We start from the raw sequence: 20048 nt of genomic DNA, 5'->3' as shown, positions 1-20048 counted from the left end.
GTAACACTCAATGAAGAATGAGAAGAGTGGGTGGACTGCACACATTCCAGCTAGGTCCTTATGAGTTCTCTTCTTGCTAGCAAAAGGAAGAAAGGGAGACAGGAAAGGTGGCTTAGTTTTTTGGATCTGACACTGAGCAACCAACTGGAAAATAAGGGAGCAAGATCCTGCCCTTATCAAATCCTTCTCAGAGAAGAATACAGAAAAAGCAATGTGCTCAGCTACTTGGCTCATTTAAGAATCTATAAAAAATGGTTGTACAACAGTGTGAATGTATTTAATGCCACTGAATTGTACATTTAAAAGTGGTACTACGCCCGGCTGGGCGTGGCTCAGTGGTTGAGCATCGACCTAGGATCTAGGCGATTGGGGTTCGATTCCCGGTCAGGGCACATGCCTGGGTTGTGGGCTTGATCAATGACTCTCTCATCATTGATGTTTCTGTCTCTTTCTCGCCCTATCCTTTCCTCTCTCTGAAATCAATAAAGATATATTAAAAAAAAAAAAAAAGTGGTACTACAATTTAAAGAAATAATTTTTTTTAAAGAATCTATCAGAAATGAGGAACTATCAGTGGTAGGATTGTGGAAAATCATTGTCTGGCATATGATCCCCAGTCAAAAGTGGCCTGGATACACAGGAAGAAGGATGCATTGCGTAATGGCATCCACTGTGATCAATCCTGTGAGGCAGTATAGGGCAGTGGCTAACAGCCTGGGCTCTTGGGTTAGGCTACTTGAGTTCATACTAACTGGATGACCTTGAAAAGGTTGCTTAGATTCTTCCGAGCCTATGTTTCATTATCTGTAAAATGGGGAAAAAGTAGTACAGGTCCACAGTTCTTATGGTGGATTAAAGATGGCCATTAATTCTTTGTCATTTTCCCCTTCCCTTGAATCTATGCTGCCCTTGTGACTAACAAAAAATAACAAAGTTATGTTAGGCTAACTCTGGACCTACACTTTAAAAAAGCTTGGAAGCTTCTGCTGTGGTGGAGTCCTAAGCTAGCATTTAAGAAGTCTGGCTACCATGCTAGAGAAACCATATGGAGAAAACATGTGGAAAGGGGAGGCCTTGAGACCACAGAGAGAGCATGAAAAGAGAGCCCAGCCATCCCAGTATCCTAGTCAAGCCTCCAGATAGTTCCAACAGCTCTAACATCTGGATAACATCTGGGCAATTTTAGCAGAGACCCCAAACAAGACCAGTTGAGCCTAGAACTGTGAGTAAGACAATAAAATAGTGGTTGTTTTAAGTTACTGAGTTTTGGGATAGTTTTTAATGCAGCAATAAATAATTAAAACATTTTTTCATTCAAAATCCTTGGGACAAGCTATGTTTGGAATTGAGAATTTTTCAAACTTTAGGAAGTTAATACAGTGCATATACTATATGTTATATAATACTTCCAGCAGCGCCTAATGCATAATCAAACACGTTTATATTTATGCAGCAAAATACATGACTATTTACACTAAATGGGATAAATAGGAATTAGAAATATTTATCATGTCAGGTTTTGCTGCCAAGTGAATCTTGGTGTCAAACCTATAAAAATCTTTTGATTTCTGAAATTGTGGATAAGAGACTGTGGATCCATACTTATCTCAAAGGGTAAGGATTAAATGAAATGAAATAATGTATGGAAAATGTAAAAGAGTACTTGGCACATGGTAAGTACCATTACTGATCAGTATTATTTAGAATTCTAGAAATTTGAGATCAGGGGTATATTGGCCAGAAGAGCAGAGAGCCTGACCTGATCATAATCCTCAGGGCCAAAGGGTACATCCCGCTGCAAGATATGGTGAAGTTGAGCCTTCACCCGGTGCTGGCAGCTGCTCAAGGAATCACCATCGCTGTCCAGGAGCCCATTCATGTTGGCACTCTTCACCATTTGTACCAAAATGGGTGTCAGCTCCCCTTCTAGAGCCAAAAGGCCCTGGAAAGGAAGCACAAAGTATATTAGTTTTCCTTCCAGTTTAGCATAGTCCCCCTAGGCCTAGATGATTTGAGAGATCAAATGAGAGCTGGCTAGGAGAACTGGGGTATAGTTCAAAGGGCCTATCCTCACTAATTATTCTCAGCTCATTCTCAGTAGCACAGAATGGGGTCAGACACAAGAAGAAATTTCTCTGAGTCAGCACACAAATACCCTAAAATTTCCCATCTAGTTCTCCAAACTTTCTGCTTCTCTACCTAAAGGAAGCTGGGACTGTGAGAGAACTGTAGGGTGCACCTTGGCAAAGGCAGCAGCAGTCATCTGGACACGGCCCTCATCAGAGGCATAGATCTTGAGATCATGGCGGAAAGTGCTGTGAAGACGAAGCAGCCCACAGCCAGGGAAGCCAGCATAGTCACCTGGGGGCAAAGGGAAGGACCAGGAATGCATATTGCAAATACCCACATGGAAGAAAGAATGCTCATTCTCCCTTTAACTTCCCCATTGTCTCAGTCCTTCCATTTCCCCAACTTAACCTCTAATCATTTTATCCCAGCCCAGCTAGGTTTACTCCCCAAAACACTCACCCTGTCCTCCAGGGTACATGCAGCGAAAAGCTCTCCCCAGCTCCTCAGCCTGAACACGGCCAGCAGGAGTCAATTCTCCACCCCACTTCAGTACCAGCAGGAGAGATGGGGCCAGAGCCTCCTGCTGTGGATCTGTGGGAATAAAGGGCAATAAATAGGTCTAGATCTGAGGAAAATACTGGGGACATCTAAATGTTAGGTCTCTTAAGGAGCCCAGAAAGGTAGTCAGTGGTAGAGGCATCTAAGGGTTCAAGAGGCTATTATATCTTACCTTGCCCCTCATTAGAAGCTTTTACTCCATGAGGATAGTAAGTCAACTGCACCTTCCGGTTGATGCCTGAGAAATGACCATACCTGCGGGGTAAAGTCATAGTTGAGTTTCTATCCCAGTCCCCAATTCTCACTGTTAAAAGGCTCCCTTTTCCTATTCCCTTTCTCACATCTCCAGCACAGACTTCAGCTGTTCTAGTTTCCCAGTCTTCTCCTCGATCTCACCACCTGGTTCTTTCTCCAGTTCCGCCAATAGCAGCCTTGCAATGTCCAGCACTTCCTGGAGGAAATAATAGGGTATCCATGCAGAAGACCAAGTCTTTGGCCAGTTACCCTTTCCTCCTGGTCTCTCATGGAGGCCCCCAATCCCATACCCTCTATCTTTCTCATAGCTCTTCTCCTCCAAGCCAGATTCACCATCTTACCTGTAGCTGCTCGGGCCGCTTTAGTTTTAATTTCCCTGTCTTGTAGCCACCATGTTCTTTAAATAGACTAAAAAACCTGAAGAAATAAGGAGAAGCTTCAGTATGGGGTGAGACAGTAAAAGCCTCTGGAAGCTACCCCTTCCCATTTCCCTCACAAAAATCTATTTGTCTAAATTAGGGCACTCTTCCTACCTTGGGTGTGTCACTTCCATCTTCATCTTCTGCTTGGGGGTACGATCCCCATGCCGAATAATTGCAATGACACAACGAAGTTCCATCCTAAGATAGGGAATGTTTTTAGAGCCTCTCCCCCATCCCACCCCATCCCACCTCCCATCATTTTATCCTACTTGACATGTCAAAGAACAGAGGAAAACTATGTGCAGTTAGGAATATAAGTCAGGTTAAGAAAATTGCCTAGAAGAGACCCAGGCTCCACTAGTCAGAACGCACAGGGTCAGGAAGTAACCACTGGTCTGACTTAGGTGCCTTAAGCAGGTTACTCCAGATTTTTTACTTTTGCTCACATAGTGCCAGATGTGGTAGGGACAATGGGAATGTCCTCGGCCTCTGTGGGGATTGACCATGGGATCTGGAACTGTGGAGCAAGTTCCCGCATTATTGTGTTCCTAGAAGAAATATGAAGAAGCTGTGTGAAAGTGAATGAACCAGAACTACACATAGGAATGAAGCTCACAAAAACTAGCACATTGTAGAAAAATATGTTAATATAAAATCTAAAAGGATGCAAAAAAGACACCCCCATATTTGTAGTAAAAGCATTAATAAATGTATGAGATTAACAAATACAAAACACCTCTGGGTGGGAAGGAAGAGGATGTAATTAGTGAGGGGTATGAAGGGGCTTAGTAACTATATCCTTAATATTTTATTTCTTAAGCTTAATTGTGAATACAGGGATACTCACCATGTTCATCATTTCTTATACATTTTTGAATGTTTTAAATATTATGCGATGAATTTTTTTAAAGTCAAGTTGTTAAACAGTATTACAGTATGATTACATTTAATACAATAAATGTAATTTGTTTATACATGGCAAAAAAACACATACTATTACATCTAAGATTGTTAACAGTAATTACCTCTGGGTAGCGCAGTGCTGGGAAGGCAAGAGGGCTGAGGAGCCCTTTTTCTATTTCCCTTTTAAATTATTTTTACAATATTTAAAATAAAGTAAAAGCTTTCTAACTCTCTTCTTTAAGCCCATTCTCCCCAGCCCAAACCACTGTGTCCCTTACCCCAGAATCTTGGCACAGTCGTCATAGTATTTCATCGAATTCTTGACAAAACTAAAGCCATTGACATCACACACAAAGGAATGACCATTGGCACGAAGAAGGTCAAAACCGCAAACTGTTTGCTGCAGGGCAAAGAGAAAAGATGAGAACAAGAGAGCCGTTCTTTCTTCCCAGACCCCTTTTCCTATCTGTCTCCCTCAGCCTCCCTCATTACACAGCACCCCTCATCCTTATGGGGCTTTACCTTAAAAGCTACGCAGACTTTCCTGGCCACCAGCTTTTCCATGGCGGTCAGCATGACTGGATATCGAATTTCTTTCCCTTCACTGTCTCGTTCGACCTTCCCATCCAAAGCTGGAGATTTTCTGGCTTCAGCGTGGGCATAATCTGGCCCCACTGTATATACCTGCAGGTACATAGCATCACTGAGTATGCCCATAGCTCACCCTGTATATGAGAAGACAGTATGAGCACTAGGTCTGTATACTAGTTTCAGAGTAAAAAAACAAAAAAAAACCCCACAAAAATACACCCTAAGCATTAAGAACAAGGAGACTGACATTTTTCTTACTGAGCCCTACTGAAATATCATTATGAAGGTTCCCGCTAGGGACTCCAACACTATCATCTAGTCCTTACTAAGAAATAACTTACCAATATTATACCATCTTCCATGTCACCATTGCTCTTGCTATGAGAGTAACAATTTATGTATCTACTTCCCTCGCTTATTATCTTCAACTGAATATGAAAGTCACTCACGTTCACTCTTTATTTTCTATGACCCCCTCCACACACTTCCACTTGCTCCCCAAGTCCCCATTCCACCTAGACATTTATAACCTCTTAAATCCCTGTATCCACCATAACCTTGACATCTGTGCCATCTGTTGGCATAAACTCCTCATAGATGTATGACCCTGTCTTTCGGACGCTGCTCTCAGGAGAGTAAACGCTGCTTCGGCTGCCAATCTTTGGGAGGAAAAGGAAGAAAAAAAGAATGTTGCCTCTACTTTGTCCCCAAATCCTCCAGCTTCCCTCCCCACAACCTCATTCTTGTTCCTTCAACTTTTCTGATGCCCCCACACCTTACGAAAGAGGCGCTGGCTTCCTCCTCCAGCTGAGCTGGGGTAGTAGATGTAAACATTGTGGTCCTCTGCACTCACTGGCTTCTCCACAAATGGTTTGGGAAAGACAGCTCCATTTACCTCTACCTGGTCTTCACCTTCTATCAGGTTGCACTCTGGAAAGTAGGTATGAGGATTGTAGAATACTTCCAACTCCTTTTTCTTCAAGTTTTCATCTCCATAATCCTCAAATTTCTATGACCATATGTTAGTAATAAATATGGCAATATCTATATGGTATATAGATATAGTAATATCTATATAAGAGGTTCAAGGCTGAGTCCAAAGACCCATGGCTCTAACTCAATCCATAATCTAAAAACCAAAGCCTCACTTAAAAAGATGTCTAGAGGATGAAGAACTGGGCTAAGTCATAGAAAACAAGGCAGGGCAGGACTGGACAAGACCAGGTACTCACCCTCAGGCCGGGCAGGGTCACGGTTGAGCACAGCATATCGAGGCAGATCAATACCCTCCTCTTGCAGGATCCGGTACACCTCCCTCCTGTCACCCCCAGAATAAATTAGCTGGGAGAGGTGGGGATGGTTACTATGGGGAAGGACTAGGGATTTCATTTGCTCAAGAACTGGGAGATACCAGGGTGTAGAACTCAAGAGGGTATGATATAAAAATTAAGCATGTTTGTCTGACTCTACCCCTCCCAGAGTGGATTCTTTAAACAGGCATGATCTCAGGGCCACCCATCCCACCAGTCAACAGAAAGCTATACCTATCCTGGATGTAATACTGCATAGCCAGGTCATTGATAAGAAAGGGGTTTCGAAGCTTGGAGTAAGCAACAGCTTTGTCCAGAGGAAAGCCTGGGATGGAAAAAGGAAATAAAGACCAAAGAAAGTGAAAGAGACAGAGTGAGAAAACAGCAAGAGAAATAGATGTATTAAAGCTATTAGTTGCCATTGAGCTCCTCTACCCACCTACCCCATCCCTTATCCTTCAACCCAATTTCCCAAATCTAGAATGGCCATCAGAAAAAAGTAAAAAAAGAAATTACTTTTAGGGTCCTTCCAGATGCCTAATTCTGTCAGAGATCCTAAAAGCCTTAGAGCTGTCCTGGGGTTCAAATAGGGGCTTTACACTACCGGCAGCAACTCCCCTAAGATGTAGTAAAAGCAAACCCCTTTGCACTGCTCTCTAGTGTGTCAGGAAGAATTGAAGGTCTCTTTACTATTCGACAGTAAGAACCTCACTTCCCAGTCCAACATTACCAACACCATTCCTTCCCATTTTCCTTCACAGACCCTAACCTTTGGAGTGGAAGGAAATGAGGCAGTGGCAGGATGGCCAGTTTTCCACAGGTTCATTGAGGATCACATCTTCTCCCAGGATAATAACAGTCAGATAGTCAAATCTGCAGAGTCGCTCTAGGATTTGTGTCATTGGCTTGGACTTGGATTTCTTGGTCATGGCACAGATGCCAACAATGATCTGAGGTTCAGGAGGCTACAGGGAGGAAGCGCTGTTAGGAACTCAGGAACTTCCCACCTGGACCATCCTATCAGCGAACACTGTCTCATGTCCCTTAGGACAGAGTTTCTTATCAGGACTTTGAACCTATGGAGTAAAAGTTGTCTCCTAACTTAGGTCTAGATTGGGGTGCCTGTAGGGGTTCCTGCTGCCTACAGAATAGGAGCCTTTCCATAGTAGGAAATGTATGCTCAGGCAGAAAAGCCAGGGAACCAATAACCATGAGACAATAGGGTGGGGGCTTCAAAGGGAAGCAATCCAACCAATCTCATTCCTCCTCCCCTTAATCAGGATAGGGCCTGTTTATGAGGGTGATTCTATGCATTTGGAAAGAACAGCAAGGTGTCTCCATCCAAACAGAATCTCAGTTCTTTCTAACAGGGGTCCCAATACCAAGTTACGTCATTTTCTCTAGTCTTACCACTTCATCCTCCTCATCCTCCAGGAGCTCGCTGTCACTTTCTTCTGTCCTCATGCCTATTCGATGGGTGCCCAGCCCTTCATCTCCAGCTCCAAGGAAGAAGTGGGCTGTGGCACTCCCGCTCTCACTGGCCGGAAAGGACCACATCCCCGCCGGAGCACCCACTCATCCCGCTCTGCAACGGAGGGTATCCCACTAGCTCAGAATCCAAGCCCGGTGACAGCAGGTAGGGGTGGGGGATGGGTGGTGAGGAAATAAAAGGTAACAACAAGGGAACTAGGGGAAACAAACAAAACTATGGTAAAAAGGATCAATGGGAAAGGAAGCATGTGGGCTACAACTTGAAATGACTACAGAACCGTAAGAGAAAAGCAAGGCCTCCCCTGTCCTCCTGGCTCACCTACCTCCAACGGTGGGGCTGATAAGAGGATCAGTAGATTAACCCTTACAGTGCTGGCATGTCCCTGATTCTGCCAGCAGGAAACACCGTCAACTCCAGTAGCAAATGGGAAAGGCAGTTCCTCATGGAAGGCTACTGTCAATTCCTATGAAAAAAGGTTAAAGTGACATTTCAAACTGGATTCATTCCAAAATGTTCCTAACCATTCTCCACCTCCCCACAGTAGTGTTGAACTCAGTGATTTAATCCAAGGGCAGAGGAATGAGAGAGAACAGCTGCCTTTGCCCTTAACCCCCAGCTTCATTCCTACCATGGATTAATTAAAAAGAAAAAACATTTCTTAAAGGCACCCTATGTTCTAAGCATTATCAGAAAATTAAAATTCTCTATTCCCCTGTCTCTCCTTCATCTGCTCCACCTTAAAAGACAGATGCCCAAGTTCAGAAAATCTGTTCAAGGAAATAGGTCTGATGCTGGTTGTGAGGCTGAGGATACAGGCACCCATACGACAGCCTCCAACCCATTCTCAAACTGAAATTTCAATTTTCTCTCTATCACCTCTGGTACTATAGACCCAAGGCTGGTCTAAGCCAAGGTCCCTCACAACAGAAGCTACAGTGGGAAAAAAAATCCTGCCTAGATCCATAATCAGTGAGAATATCTTAAGACTTAAAACTTGAGTCAGAACAACCTGGCAGTTCTACTTCTGCATACGTATACCTAAGAGTCGTGGTGCTTAACCAATTGTAAATATGCTGTGCAGGGGACATTTGCAGGAGACATCTTTGGTTGTCACATTTAGGGAAGTGCTATAGGAATCTGGTCAGCAGATGCCAGGGATGCTGTTAAATATTCTTTTTTATTATTATTGATTTAAGAGAGAGAGGAAGGGAGGGAGGGAGGGAGAGATGGAGGGAGGGCAGGGGGGAGAGAGTGAGAGAGGGATTTGTTGTTCTACTTATTTATGCATTCATTGGTTCCTCCTTGTATGTGCCCTGACCGGGATTGAACCTGCAACCTTGGCATATCAGAATGGCGCTCTAACCAACTGAACTACCTGGCCAGAGCCATGCTGCTAAATATTCTAAAACACATAGGATATTCCCCCACAACAGAGAATTATCCAATCCAAAATGTTAGTAGTACCAAGGTTGAGAAACCCTGCTGTACAGAAACTCTCCCATATAAGATACGTGCAAGGATGCTCATAACCTCACTGTTAGTGATGGGAAAAACTAAAACCAACTCAGATATCACAAGTAGAAGAATGGGTAAATACAATGTAGTGTATATAAGTGATAGACTACCAGCAATTTTTTAAAAAATGAATTAAACACGGACAGCTTCCAAATGCAAACTGTAGAAAAACATGTACCACAGTTCCATTTGTATAAATAAAAATATTACATATGTTTATGACTGTATACATAATTAGTAGAAATATTAAAAACAGGCTGGAAAGACAAACATCAAATTCATGATAGTGGTTACCTCTGAGGAGAGGGAAGAATTGAACTGAGAAGAATTCGAATGGAACTTCACAGCCCTATCTATAATGTTTATTTCAATTAAAAAAACCAGAAGCAAATATACAAAAGTATTAACACTTATTAATACTAAATTGTGGGGATACAGATATCTGCTACTTTTTTCCCGCCCAAAACAATAAAATTGAGTCACATGTCAGTAATTTTCAACATTCTCCGAAAGTTCTCAGAAATACTGACTGATGACTCTAAGGAAAGCCACACACTTCTTAAGTAAATGGATTAATTTAGTCTTATAGAATTTTAAAAGTCTTTGATAATAATTATTTTCTGTATTTTTATTTAAACCCGTCCATTACAAGTGGGAGTTTCGGCTTTGATTAGGAAGTTACAGTTAACCTTCATATAAACCTAGACCTTTCCAGTCTTCACCGTCTGCTTGTATCCTCTATTCAACCACCCTAGGGACACAATATTCACCTTAGGCTTAACATTTCCAGTTGTGCACGGAAGGCCTTGTATACTCCCCCTCCTGATTAACAGGCTATTTCTTTGAACTCCTTTTCAGTGACCCGACCCAATTTCCATGACTTGCGGCATTCCCAAGGTCCCTGTATAGTTTAAGCAAGTAGAACTTTGTTGCAATCTTTATCCTTTCTCTGAAGCAGGAGCTTTTTCTCCTAAGATTCCTAACCTTTCATCCTTTCTAACAGTAAGTCCTTCCTGGTTTTCTACTGAATATACACAGTCATGCTCTTAAAATTCTATTGCAACTCTATAGCAGGGGATGGTAATAGAAGGAGGAAGGAGAGTCTGTTCACAGGAGAGATGAGAGGGCTAAATTCATAGTTAACAAAGCAAAAATAGAAGGCTGACAGAAATAACTATGAAATAAGCGAGGATTTATTTAGATGTACCTCTGGGAGAAGCTGAGGCTTAACATAGTGTTCCAAGAGCCATTCCCCTGTTTTCTGTGCTCTTCTCCTATTCCCTCTCACCCAATACTTTGTTTCGAAAGAAAAGAAAACTTCAGATTCTACGTTTGGTTAAAGGGCAGTCTGACTCTGGCCAGTATCCCTGTGGAAGGAAAAGGGGAAGGGAGGGAGGAAGAGAGGGAGGAAGGGAAGGAAGGAGATGGGTAGGTAAGGAGAGGGAGGGGGCGGATGGGCAATTTTCTCAGGAACATCTATGTTAGATCAGATCCCAAGAAGGGGCAGAAGGGTGGGTAAACCGTGTAACTTCTTTATCCCTTAGACTTTAGGGCTGCTTGCAGTAGTCCTCTAATTTCCTTAACCACCGTCCACTTGATGGAGTGAAGGGGAAACATCAATACTGAGTTCAGGCAGGAATACTTCCAACACAGTAAACCTCCTCAGGCCACCAACCCGATCTCCTTCCCGCCTTCAACAGCGGACCCCTCAGTTCCTTCCTGATGCAAAATTCTTAATCCTTCATACATACCCTTATTCTGACACCGATGAACTGTGCCGATGCCCTTGTCCTCCCTATCAACTCACTCATGCTGCCTCCTTTCCCCAACTTGCTAAAATGACTCTTCATTGACTCCCCTAACCATTCCCATCACGGATCAACTCATTCAATTAATTATCCAACTAACCTCTCACTCATTGGTTCCCCAGCACTCAACAGCCCTCTAAAGCGTCAGATGAGTCACCACCCTCGGTGACATATTTATAGGGAACCCTCAGTGACTCCCCCCCAAGACTGCGGGAGATCCATTCTTTCCTCACACTGCCCCTCTCCAGACTCACCTTCTCCTCTCTCTCCCACAACCCCTTCCTCAAGCTGATCCTCCAGTCTGACTCCACTCCCGCCGCTCACACAGACTCCCCGCCCTGACCTTCTCCCGCGCCGGCTCCTCTCCTCGCGCAGACCCTCACACGCGCGCGTCTCCGCTCCCGCCGGGACCGCCCCTGCCCTCTCCTCACCCAGCTCCGGGGCACGAATACCGCCCCGCTAGCCTGACTCCACTAGCCTTTGCCCGCCCCCGCCTGCCCCGCTCACTCTCCCAACGCGGACTTCGAGGCCTCTCGGCTGGGCCTCCTTCCGCAGCCGCCCCCAGCGGGTACTAACCGAGGCCCTCAGCACCAACCAAACCCACTCCACCCAGCCCACCCCCTCAGATACCGCCCCCAGCCCCCAGCCACTCCCCCACCGCCCCCGGCCCCTCACTCACCCGCCTCCCAGCGCTCGCGCAGCCGAACCTGCCGGCAGCGACACCTGACAGCGGCCCAATCAAAGCGTGACTTCCCTGCCGTGCCACCAATCAGCGGAGGGCGCGCACCGGCAACAGAGTCAGGCTGCGTTGGCCGGCGCCTCTGCGCGGAGGAGGGTGGCCCCTAGTGGCGCTGTGGAGGAAGTGCGACCTGATGCTCCCTCCGATTTCAAACTGCGTTGCCACACTCCAGATGCTTGGTCTAGATACTTTCCAGTGAGAGGAAGAAGAGGGGAAAAGCAACATGCAAAGGAAGAGGAAGAATTTGTGCTGTTGCACCTCCTTGAGGACAAAACAAAACAGAGTATAATATACGTAGGGATCCAATAAATATCAGCTGAAAATGTTAATAGTGCAGACGAGTGAAGAGACTGGAGTCAAAAACAGAGACAAAGAGAGAAACAGATCAGAAAGTTAAGGGAAGGAACAGAGAGGCTTATTTATGAAGGAGTCAAGTAAATGAATGGACATGGAAGACTGAACAAGTTGATTCCTATCTCTTCACTTTGCTTGCTCTCTGCCCTCTAGACTTGACTCCTGGCCTTGCCTTTAATAGCTGTGCAGCCTTGGACAAGTCACTGAACTTCCCTCAGCCGTCGTGTGAAAGCATTTCGTATATGTTTGTATTGTTATTATCTTTGAAGCCTCACTTAGATTTCCCTGATCAAAACAATTCCAAGTTCATTGTTTCTTTTCTTCACCCTTTGAGATTTTACCACTTTTTCTGTCAGGTGCATATTATACTGACCCCAAGGCTTCCCAAAAGGGATAGATATGATTCTAAGGACTGGCTCTAAGAGAAATAGATGCCTCCTTAGTTCGTGCTCAGGCTCATATCCCTTCTACCACTCCAACCCTTCTAACAAGTTATTAAAGCATCTTCTAGGTAATTAACTTGTCTCCTCATCCTCCTGAAAATGTAGACTCAGTCTCTAGTCATCCGTTGGAACAAAACAATTCAATTCAATGAAATAATACATACAAGAGTTCCTTGTAATTGTAAAGTGGTTTATGAATATTGAATACTATTGATAATAATTATTAAATAAAATAAATACCATATATATTAAGTGATTTCTTTTTAAAATATTTTTAATTGACCTGGCTGGTTTGGCTTAGTGATTGTGAAGGGTCCAGGGTTCAGTTCTGGCCAAAGGCATGTACCTTGGTTGCAGGCTCCATCCCTGGCCCTGGTCAGGGCTCCTATGGGAGGCAAGCAGTTGATGTGTCTCTCTTGCATTGATGTTTCTCTCTCTTTCTCTCTCCCCCTTCCACTCTCTGAAAAGCAATGGAAAAAATATCCTCAGGTGAGGATTAAAAAAAAAAAAAAAAGATTTTTAATTGATTTTAGAGAAAGAGAGGAGGGAGAGAGAGAGAGAAACAACAACGTTGACTTGTTGTTCCACTTATTTATGCATTCAATGCATTCATTGGTTGATTCTTGTATGTGCCCTGACAGGGGATTGAACCCACAACCTTGGGGTATCGGGATGATGTGCTAACCAACTGAGCTACCTGGCCAGGGCTTGAGTGACTTCTTTACTCCTCTAGGCAAGTCTTATTTTTCCTTCTATAATTCTCTCCTCCTGCTTCCTACCTTTTAAATTTAGTAACTGCCCTCTCAATCAAATGACCCTTCTGTTTGGGAAGATTATCTCCCTCCTTTATCAGGGTAAATATACACTGTTCCAAGAAATTATATTTGCTTACTCATAGCTACGCCTCAATCTAGGTAATGAGCCCCTACAACACAGGTATGATTTTGCTTCTCCAAGAATGACCGAACTTCAACTGCTGAATTTGATAATTGCTCTCTTACCAGGAGAAAAAGGAGTTAAGTGATGGGCCCCAAAAGAGAAGTGGATGGCTTCTAAGCATATCCACAAAGGAGGAAGGCAGGGAAAGGAACACAAGGGAAGCCTGAGAGGAATGAAGGGAATAAGAGTGTAGGGGTGGGGTGGGATCTCATCATTGAGGCAGGAGGACACTGTGAAAGGAATGTCTCTTTCTCAAGTACTCTCCTCTAAGGTTTTCAGGTATCTTACTGTCTCGTGGGTACACCAAGATAGCTTAGGGAAGGGACTAATGCCACCATGCCTACCCCACCTTAACAGACTCCATACTGAAGCACCACATCTCTATTTTCAGCTCCAACATTTATTCTCCTTTCTGCCAGACAAAAGTTAAATCACACCAAAGTCACACCTGGAGCTCTGGTAACACAACCCTCTTAAATCTGAGAAAAGAGAGGAAAAGAGGGAACCAGAAGGAAGGTGGAGATTCCCTGGAGACCTTATGCCCTTGGACACCACTCCCCCTTACACTCTGGATTAAACAGCATTAGGAAACCAAGAGAGGAAGCACATGTGGTGTGTGGAGACCTGTGCCTGCCTGTTCCATTCCTACACCCAGTCATTTCACCACACCCTGCACCTCACCTTACACTCCGCTGCAGTCCAGGATCTGGGAGCTACAGAGAGGGGAGAGGAAGAGAAAACTAACAATTCCCTGCCCAACCCCAGCCCCGCGCCAGTGCAATCAACAGGTAAGCAAGCTCCCGGAGACGACTGAGAGTCCTGTGAGTAGTCTGAAAAGGACTTCGAGAAGTAAAAGATCACAGGTGAAATAGGGGATGGGAAGGAGGGTGGAGGGGGGGGGAGCAGAGGATCTTAAGAAGTGTAGGCAGGACAGGGCAGAGCTTCAGACGAGGGGTAGGGTCTGGGTGGGGGAACACAGCATAGATGGGCTAAGAGTTTATGTTTCCCTGATTCTTCTTAACCTTGGAAGGAGAGCGCAGGTATGAAGGGAGGCACGCTGGTCTTCTTCCTGGTTCTGAGGAAAAGGTGACCTTGAACCAGCGGGTGTCTTTCCCAGTCTCTGTCTCTACCTCTGGGCTTTCTCCGTGTCTTCCTCGGGTATCTTTGTTTATTCCACGGTTTCCCCGCGGCTTCCTCCCCTGGGAAGACGGAGAGGTTGCCGGGGCAGGCTGGAAACAGAGAAGAGGTTTGGCAGTGTCACCCTTTCACATCCCCGGAGTGACGAATCGGGTTTCCAATGAAACCGAGAAGCTTGGGGGAAGGGTGCTCGAACAGACCCCCAGGGTGCTGTTCCTCTACTTGGTGCTGAAATCTGGGCAGCCTCGTCCCAGGGGTGCAAACCTCCGGGGCCCCCGAATCTACCTGGCTGGGGCTGCCCACCTCTGCCTCCGCACACCTAGACCGCTGGCAGGCGGGGGGCGGGGTCTGGGCGAGCCCCACCCCTGGAGACTGCGGCTCGGCCTCCCTCCCCTCCGCCCGCTACCTCACTGCGCCTTTGCTGCGGGCTCGTCCGTACCAGCTCCCCCTCCAGCCTTCGCTCCGGGCCTCGTTTCGGCTCCAGCCTTGCACCCAGTGGCGTCCGTCAGTCCGCCTGGTTGCATCCTCTCTCCGGGTTCCTGCCCTGAGCCAGCTCCTTCTCCTACATTCCGTAGCAAGATCCTCAAGCCATGGCTGGTCCTTTCTCCCGTCTGCTGTCCACCCGCCCTGGGCTCAGGCTCCTGGCTTTGGCTGGAGCTGGGTCTCTAGCTGCTGGATTTCTGCTCCGCCCGGAACCTGTACGAGCCGCCAGTGAACGTCGGAGGCTGTATCCCCCAAGGTATCAGTGTCTGAGCCCCCACCCCCACCCCCATCCCCATCCCCACCTCCACCCCCACCCACCCCGGGAAGTGGTGATGGGAACTGGGAAGGAAGATGGGGATGGAGATGAATACCCGGGCAACGGAAAAGGGCTATAATCACGAAGGCTCTGGAGTGAGGTGTTGTACAGTCTGGAGACCTCAGTGGGGTGGGGGTGGAAGTTAAAAGCATAAGGCTAAAACACTCCTGGGGGCCTATAACCTGCAGTCCCTACCCCCAAGACCAGCTCTGATCCTGTGAGTTCTGGCTGCACCCACTCTGTCCAAATCCTTAGTCTAGGGATTTTATCTCCATCTCTTTTTCTTGTTGTTCTCCCCCATGTCCTGAATTTCCCTCCTTAGTCTTTCCCCTCCCCCATTCTTAATGTTGTGCTCATGGGGTGGAAGAATTGAGCAGATCTGGGGGGACTGAGCTGGCCAGCCAGAGGAAGAAATAGATCCTGAAGCTCCCTAATGAGATTACCAAGGTTTAGCTTCCCTATAATCCCCCCTCCTCCCAAGGAGCACAGCCAGACACAGCTAACTGGACAGCTCCTAGCTGACTGCACTGGGTCTTGGCCACCTGTGCTCTCCCTCCATGGTTACTGGGTACCCCCTCCCTAGTGCTGAGTACCCAGACCTCCGAAAGCACAACAACTGCATGGCCAGTCACCTGACCCCAGCAGTCTATGCCCGGCTCTGCGACAAGACCACACCCACTGGTTGGACGCTAGATCAGTGTATCCAGACTGGCGTGGACAACCCCGGCCACCCTTTCATCAAGACTGTGGGCATGGTAGCTGGAGATGAGGAGACCTATGAGGTAGGGGGCCCCCAGAGTTTTCCTGGTGATACAACTCATCTTCCCAGTAATTCCAGCTCCTTCCCCCTAAAAACCTCTCACTTACCCTTGAAACCAAACCATCTATACATATGTTTTCTGACCCTGTGAAACCAATCCACATTTAAAACCTGAGAGGGATGGCCTCATCCTTAACCATCCTCTCCCTCTTAATTCCCCCTCAGGTATTTGCTGAGCTGTTTGACCCTGTTATCCAAGAGCGACACAATGGATATGACCCCCGGGCAATGAAACACACCACTGACCTGGATGCCAGCAAGGTAGGTCAAATATTCCACTTCTAATTTGCATTGCCTTACGTACAACATTCTGTTTCTCCAATCCTTAATCATTTCTTGACTCATGGTCATTATACTGCCGAGATTTTAGTCTTGGTGTGGAGAAAGAATTGTGTTTTAAGCAGCAGATATGGAGAGGAGAGGGTGGGTGAGAATGTCCATACTGCAAGGTGGGCAGTTTGGGGGAGGGATCATAATGCCCTCTTGCCCAGTGGGCTTCTCCTTCCAATGCATGCAATGAGGACTCCTCTAGGCCTTAAAGCCTTTCCTTCCTCAAGGCCCTCTGTTCCCACCCACTGTGTTTCTGTGACTTATGTTAATTTCTCTTATTCCACAGATTCGTTCTGGCTACTTTGATGAGAGGTATGTATTGTCCTCAAGAGTCAGAACTGGCCGAAGTATCCGGGGACTCAGTTTGCCTCCAGCTTGCACTCGGGCAGAGCGGCGAGAGGTGGAACGTGTTGTGGTGGACGCACTAAGTGGCCTGAAGGGTGACCTGGCTGGTCGTTACTATCGACTCAGTGAAATGACAGAGGCTGAACAGCAGCAGCTTATTGATGTGAGGGGCCTTGAGAGGGAGCTGGGTGCAGGGAGCAGATGGAAAGAGTCAGAGGACAGACTGGGCCAGGTGGATTTTGAGAGGCCTAGGAGCTACTGTGAGAATTCTTATCAAAGTTCCTTTACTCTCCCCAGGACCACTTCCTATTTGATAAGCCTGTATCTCCCTTGCTGACTGCTGCAGGAATGGCTCGAGACTGGCCAGATGCTCGTGGGATCTGGTATGAGGCTTACTTTACCTCTTTTGCCCCATATCCCCATAAGGGACTTTTCCCCGTTTATCTCCCCCAATTCTCGCCCCGCCTATTGATCCCTGTCCTTCCCTCTCCCTTGCCCTCAGGCACAATAATGAGAAGAGCTTCTTGATCTGGGTGAATGAGGAGGATCATACGCGGGTCATTTCCATGGAGAAGGGTGGCAATATGAAGAAAGTGTTTGAAAGATTCTGCCGCGGCCTCAAAGAGGTTGGAGAAGAGTGTATAAGGGAACGAAGTGGGGGGACATAAGAAAAAAACACACAAATGCTAGCACATGTAGAGTGACCATATAATTTATCAACCATCCCAGGACACTCTTGATAGTGAAAGATCACCATCAATCACTCCAGGACAAGCGGTATAAATCAGGACTGTCCAGGGGAAACTAGGATATATGGTCACCCTAAGACTAGGAAGAGAGGGTGTCAGGAATCTAAGGAAAGAAATAAAGCAGTTGTCAGATAATCTGAAGGAGTAACAGATGGTGGGTCAGTGCCTGGGGTGTGTGGTGTGGGATGGTGGGGGTGGGATGTGCAGATAAGGGAAAGGTTTGAGCCTGGATTGACATAGGAGCGAAAGGTCGGCGTATTCATGATTCCAATGTAACCACCCAGTTCTGAGCTGAGGTAGGCCTGGACTTTGGATTCTGTCATTCTTGCTAAAGTATCGTGTCTAAGTTTTAAACTGAGAGCAAGAAGGAGATGGAGAGAAGGTGGAGGACCAATTGGCTTAAGAAGTTCCAGAATAGGTGGCTCTTCATGAAAGGTTGAACTGAATCCTCCATCCTATATGGATTGGGCTTCCGTATTCAATTCTAAGGTAGAGACTCCCATAAACCCACCTCTTATTGTATGTTCTCCTACATACAGTTCTATTTTGGACTTATACACAGACCTCTTCCTTTTAGATTCTAGCTGGGAAATTTCTACTGTTTTTGCCAAGTAATAGATAACATATTCTGACTGGAAGTGGGTAGGGAAATGCTTTTTAAATTATATGTCTTAGTTTCCTCATTGATAAAATTGGGATAATAAGACTTCCTACATTTTAGGTTGTTGTGGGGATTATATGAGACAATGCATGTAAAGTGCCTGGCCCATAATCAATGTTCAATAAGGTTTAGCTGCTGTTATTATTCTAGATGGATATTCTAAAATATCCCCCTATGCCAGGATTCTTTCAGAATGATGAGCTGGGTCCCCTTTACTCTTGTTAGGTAGTGGTCTTAATGTCCATCACTCCAGCAGATCCCCTGTCTCTTCAACTCTCGTTCATGGCTAGGATACTTAAGTGAAACAAAAACACCCTTCTAACACTACCCCCAACACCCCCAGCACACACACATACCTATGAGTCTGGCCCTTCTACACTTTTTCTCTGCTTTCTGTTAACTCCTTCCACAGTTAACAGAAGGCTCTCTTGCCTCTTCCTGTTGCAAAGCCTACATCCTCCTTTTCCGTATGAAAGAAGCCTCCCAAGCTCCAGGCCAATTAGCAAAACAAAGATAATCAATGCACATGGAGCTCATTGAATAACCAATCCTTTCTCAGTCCAGTTCAACACCTCTGCTGTTTCCCTAGAGCATCCTTAAAGCATCATTCCCTCAAGTTTCTCTTCTTCCACACAAGATATTTTTCTGCAATCTCATTATGGGCTTACCTTGTGTGCAAAATAATAACAAACCATTTCCACAAAACACACACACAAACACAAAACCTGAGCAGTGTCATTCTTTCACATCCCAAGTTTCTGGTTCCAGACATATTTCTAGAGTTCCTGTGGGTCTAGCTAAGGAAGGATCCACATATTCATGACTTTTCACTAACAGAGCCTTTGTGAACTCAGGTGGAGAGGCTGATCCAGGAGCGTGGCTGGGAGTTCATGTGGAATGAGCGTTTGGGATACATCTTGACCTGTCCATCTAACCTGGGCACTGGACTACGAGCAGGAGTACACATCAAACTGCCCCTGCTAAGCAAAGTAAAGGAGTTGTGGGGTTAGAGAGGGGTGTGAGGGAGGAAGGTGGCTGTGTGTGGATGGAGGAGTGGGCACTTTGGAAAGGAGCCAAAGGATCTAGGAAAGACTCTGAGCAGGTTCAGGGCCCTCTCAGGTAGAACCAGTCTCTGCCCCTATTGACCCTGCTCCCAATCCTTATCTCCCCTCTAGGATAGCCGCTTCCCAAAGATCCTGGAGAACCTAAGACTCCAAAAGCGTGGTACTGGAGGAGTGGACACAGCTGCCACAGGCAGCATCTTTGACATCTCTAATTTGGACCGACTGGGCAAGTCAGAGGTGAGATCTTCAGGGATTAGAGTGAAGAGAGGTATAGATCTGTGGGTGCTGAGATTTGACAGTGAGTGGGACTCAAGAGTGTAATAGAATCTAAAATAAAATTCAGGTTGAGTGGGAAGGCAATTGGAAATGAGTTCTCAAAACAGGCAAATCAGTGCTAAAGAAAGAAACTCAGGTGGTGGGGATCAGAGATTAAGAGTTAGTGTCCTTTAGGTGGAGCTGGTGCAACTGGTCATCGATGGAGTAAACTATTTGATTGACTGTGAACGGCGTCTGGAGAGAGGCCAGGATATCCGCATCCCTCCACCTCTCATCCACAACAAGCATTAACTCCCCATCCTCAGCAGATGACTCAAGATCTCCAGGACTTCTGCCCATTCTAATGGTGGTCCATTCTACTTGCCCTGGATGTCCCCCACCTCCCAGTAAAGACACCTTGCTATGCTCTAGCTGTCTGTGTTATTTCTAATGATGGGGTAAGGAGGGAGCAGCCTCCATGAAAGGAAA

The 20048-nt window shown here is 46.0% G+C and overlaps 2 protein-coding genes across 2 annotated transcripts in view; one reads left to right on the top strand and one right to left on the bottom strand.

Moving 5' to 3' along the window:
- Window positions 1–11145, bottom strand: part of PPIP5K1 (diphosphoinositol pentakisphosphate kinase 1) — a 40522-nt gene extending 29377 nt beyond the window's left edge. Inside the window, exons 1-18 of the mRNA XM_087821841.1 lie at window positions 10868–11145; window positions 7969–8064; window positions 7520–7694; window positions 6879–7074; window positions 6344–6434; window positions 6032–6117; window positions 5575–5729; window positions 5357–5458; window positions 4731–4892; window positions 4487–4608; window positions 3752–3853; window positions 3417–3503; window positions 3225–3300; window positions 2970–3079; window positions 2801–2883; window positions 2530–2661; window positions 2240–2361; window positions 1760–1942 (exon numbers count right to left, since the gene is read on the bottom strand). Coding sequence (XP_087677967.1) covers window positions 1760–1942; window positions 2240–2361; window positions 2530–2661; window positions 2801–2883; window positions 2970–3079; window positions 3225–3300; window positions 3417–3503; window positions 3752–3853; window positions 4487–4608; window positions 4731–4892; window positions 5357–5458; window positions 5575–5729; window positions 6032–6117; window positions 6344–6434; window positions 6879–7074; window positions 7520–7666 — 1956 coding nt within the window. The 5' untranslated portion in view covers window positions 7667–7694; window positions 7969–8064; window positions 10868–11145. The remainder of the gene's footprint in view (window positions 1–1759; window positions 1943–2239; window positions 2362–2529; window positions 2662–2800; window positions 2884–2969; window positions 3080–3224; window positions 3301–3416; window positions 3504–3751; window positions 3854–4486; window positions 4609–4730; window positions 4893–5356; window positions 5459–5574; window positions 5730–6031; window positions 6118–6343; window positions 6435–6878; window positions 7075–7519; window positions 7695–7968; window positions 8065–10867) is intronic.
- Window positions 11146–15126: 3981 nt separating this feature from the next.
- On the top strand, window positions 15127–19871 carry CKMT1A (creatine kinase, mitochondrial 1A). The gene is made up of 9 exons (XM_016211980.2): window positions 15127–15275; window positions 15919–16117; window positions 16321–16416; window positions 16772–16993; window positions 17128–17213; window positions 17333–17456; window positions 19095–19229; window positions 19416–19541; window positions 19755–19871. The coding sequence occupies exons 1-9, from the start codon at window positions 15127–15129 to the stop codon at window positions 19869–19871; spliced, it is 1254 nt and encodes a 417-aa protein (XP_016067466.1).
- The last annotated feature ends 177 nt before the right edge of the window (window positions 19872–20048 follow it).

The sequence above is a fragment of the Miniopterus natalensis genome, chromosome 1 (assembly GCF_054644295.1).
Source record: "Miniopterus natalensis isolate mMinNat1 chromosome 1, mMinNat1.hap1, whole genome shotgun sequence".
In the NCBI taxonomy this organism is placed as follows: Eukaryota; Metazoa; Chordata; class Mammalia; order Chiroptera; family Miniopteridae; genus Miniopterus; species Miniopterus natalensis.
The sequence above is the reverse complement of the archived record's forward strand: the minus strand, read 5'-3'. Positions and strand labels throughout refer to the sequence as shown.

Bases quoted from the DNA above. Each gene is read 5' to 3' on its own strand.
- CKMT1A (XM_016211980.2), top strand. From the start codon at position 15,127: ATGGCTGGTCCTTTCTCCCGTCTGCTGTCCACCCGCCCTGGGCTCAGG. The intron at 17,457-19,094 runs GTTGGAGAAGAG...TTGTGAACTCAG, and splicing joins TCTGCCGCGGCCTCAAAGAG to GTGGAGAGGCTGATCCAGGA. The intron at 19,230-19,415 runs GTAAAGGAGTTG...TCTCCCCTCTAG, and splicing joins AACTGCCCCTGCTAAGCAAA to GATAGCCGCTTCCCAAAGAT.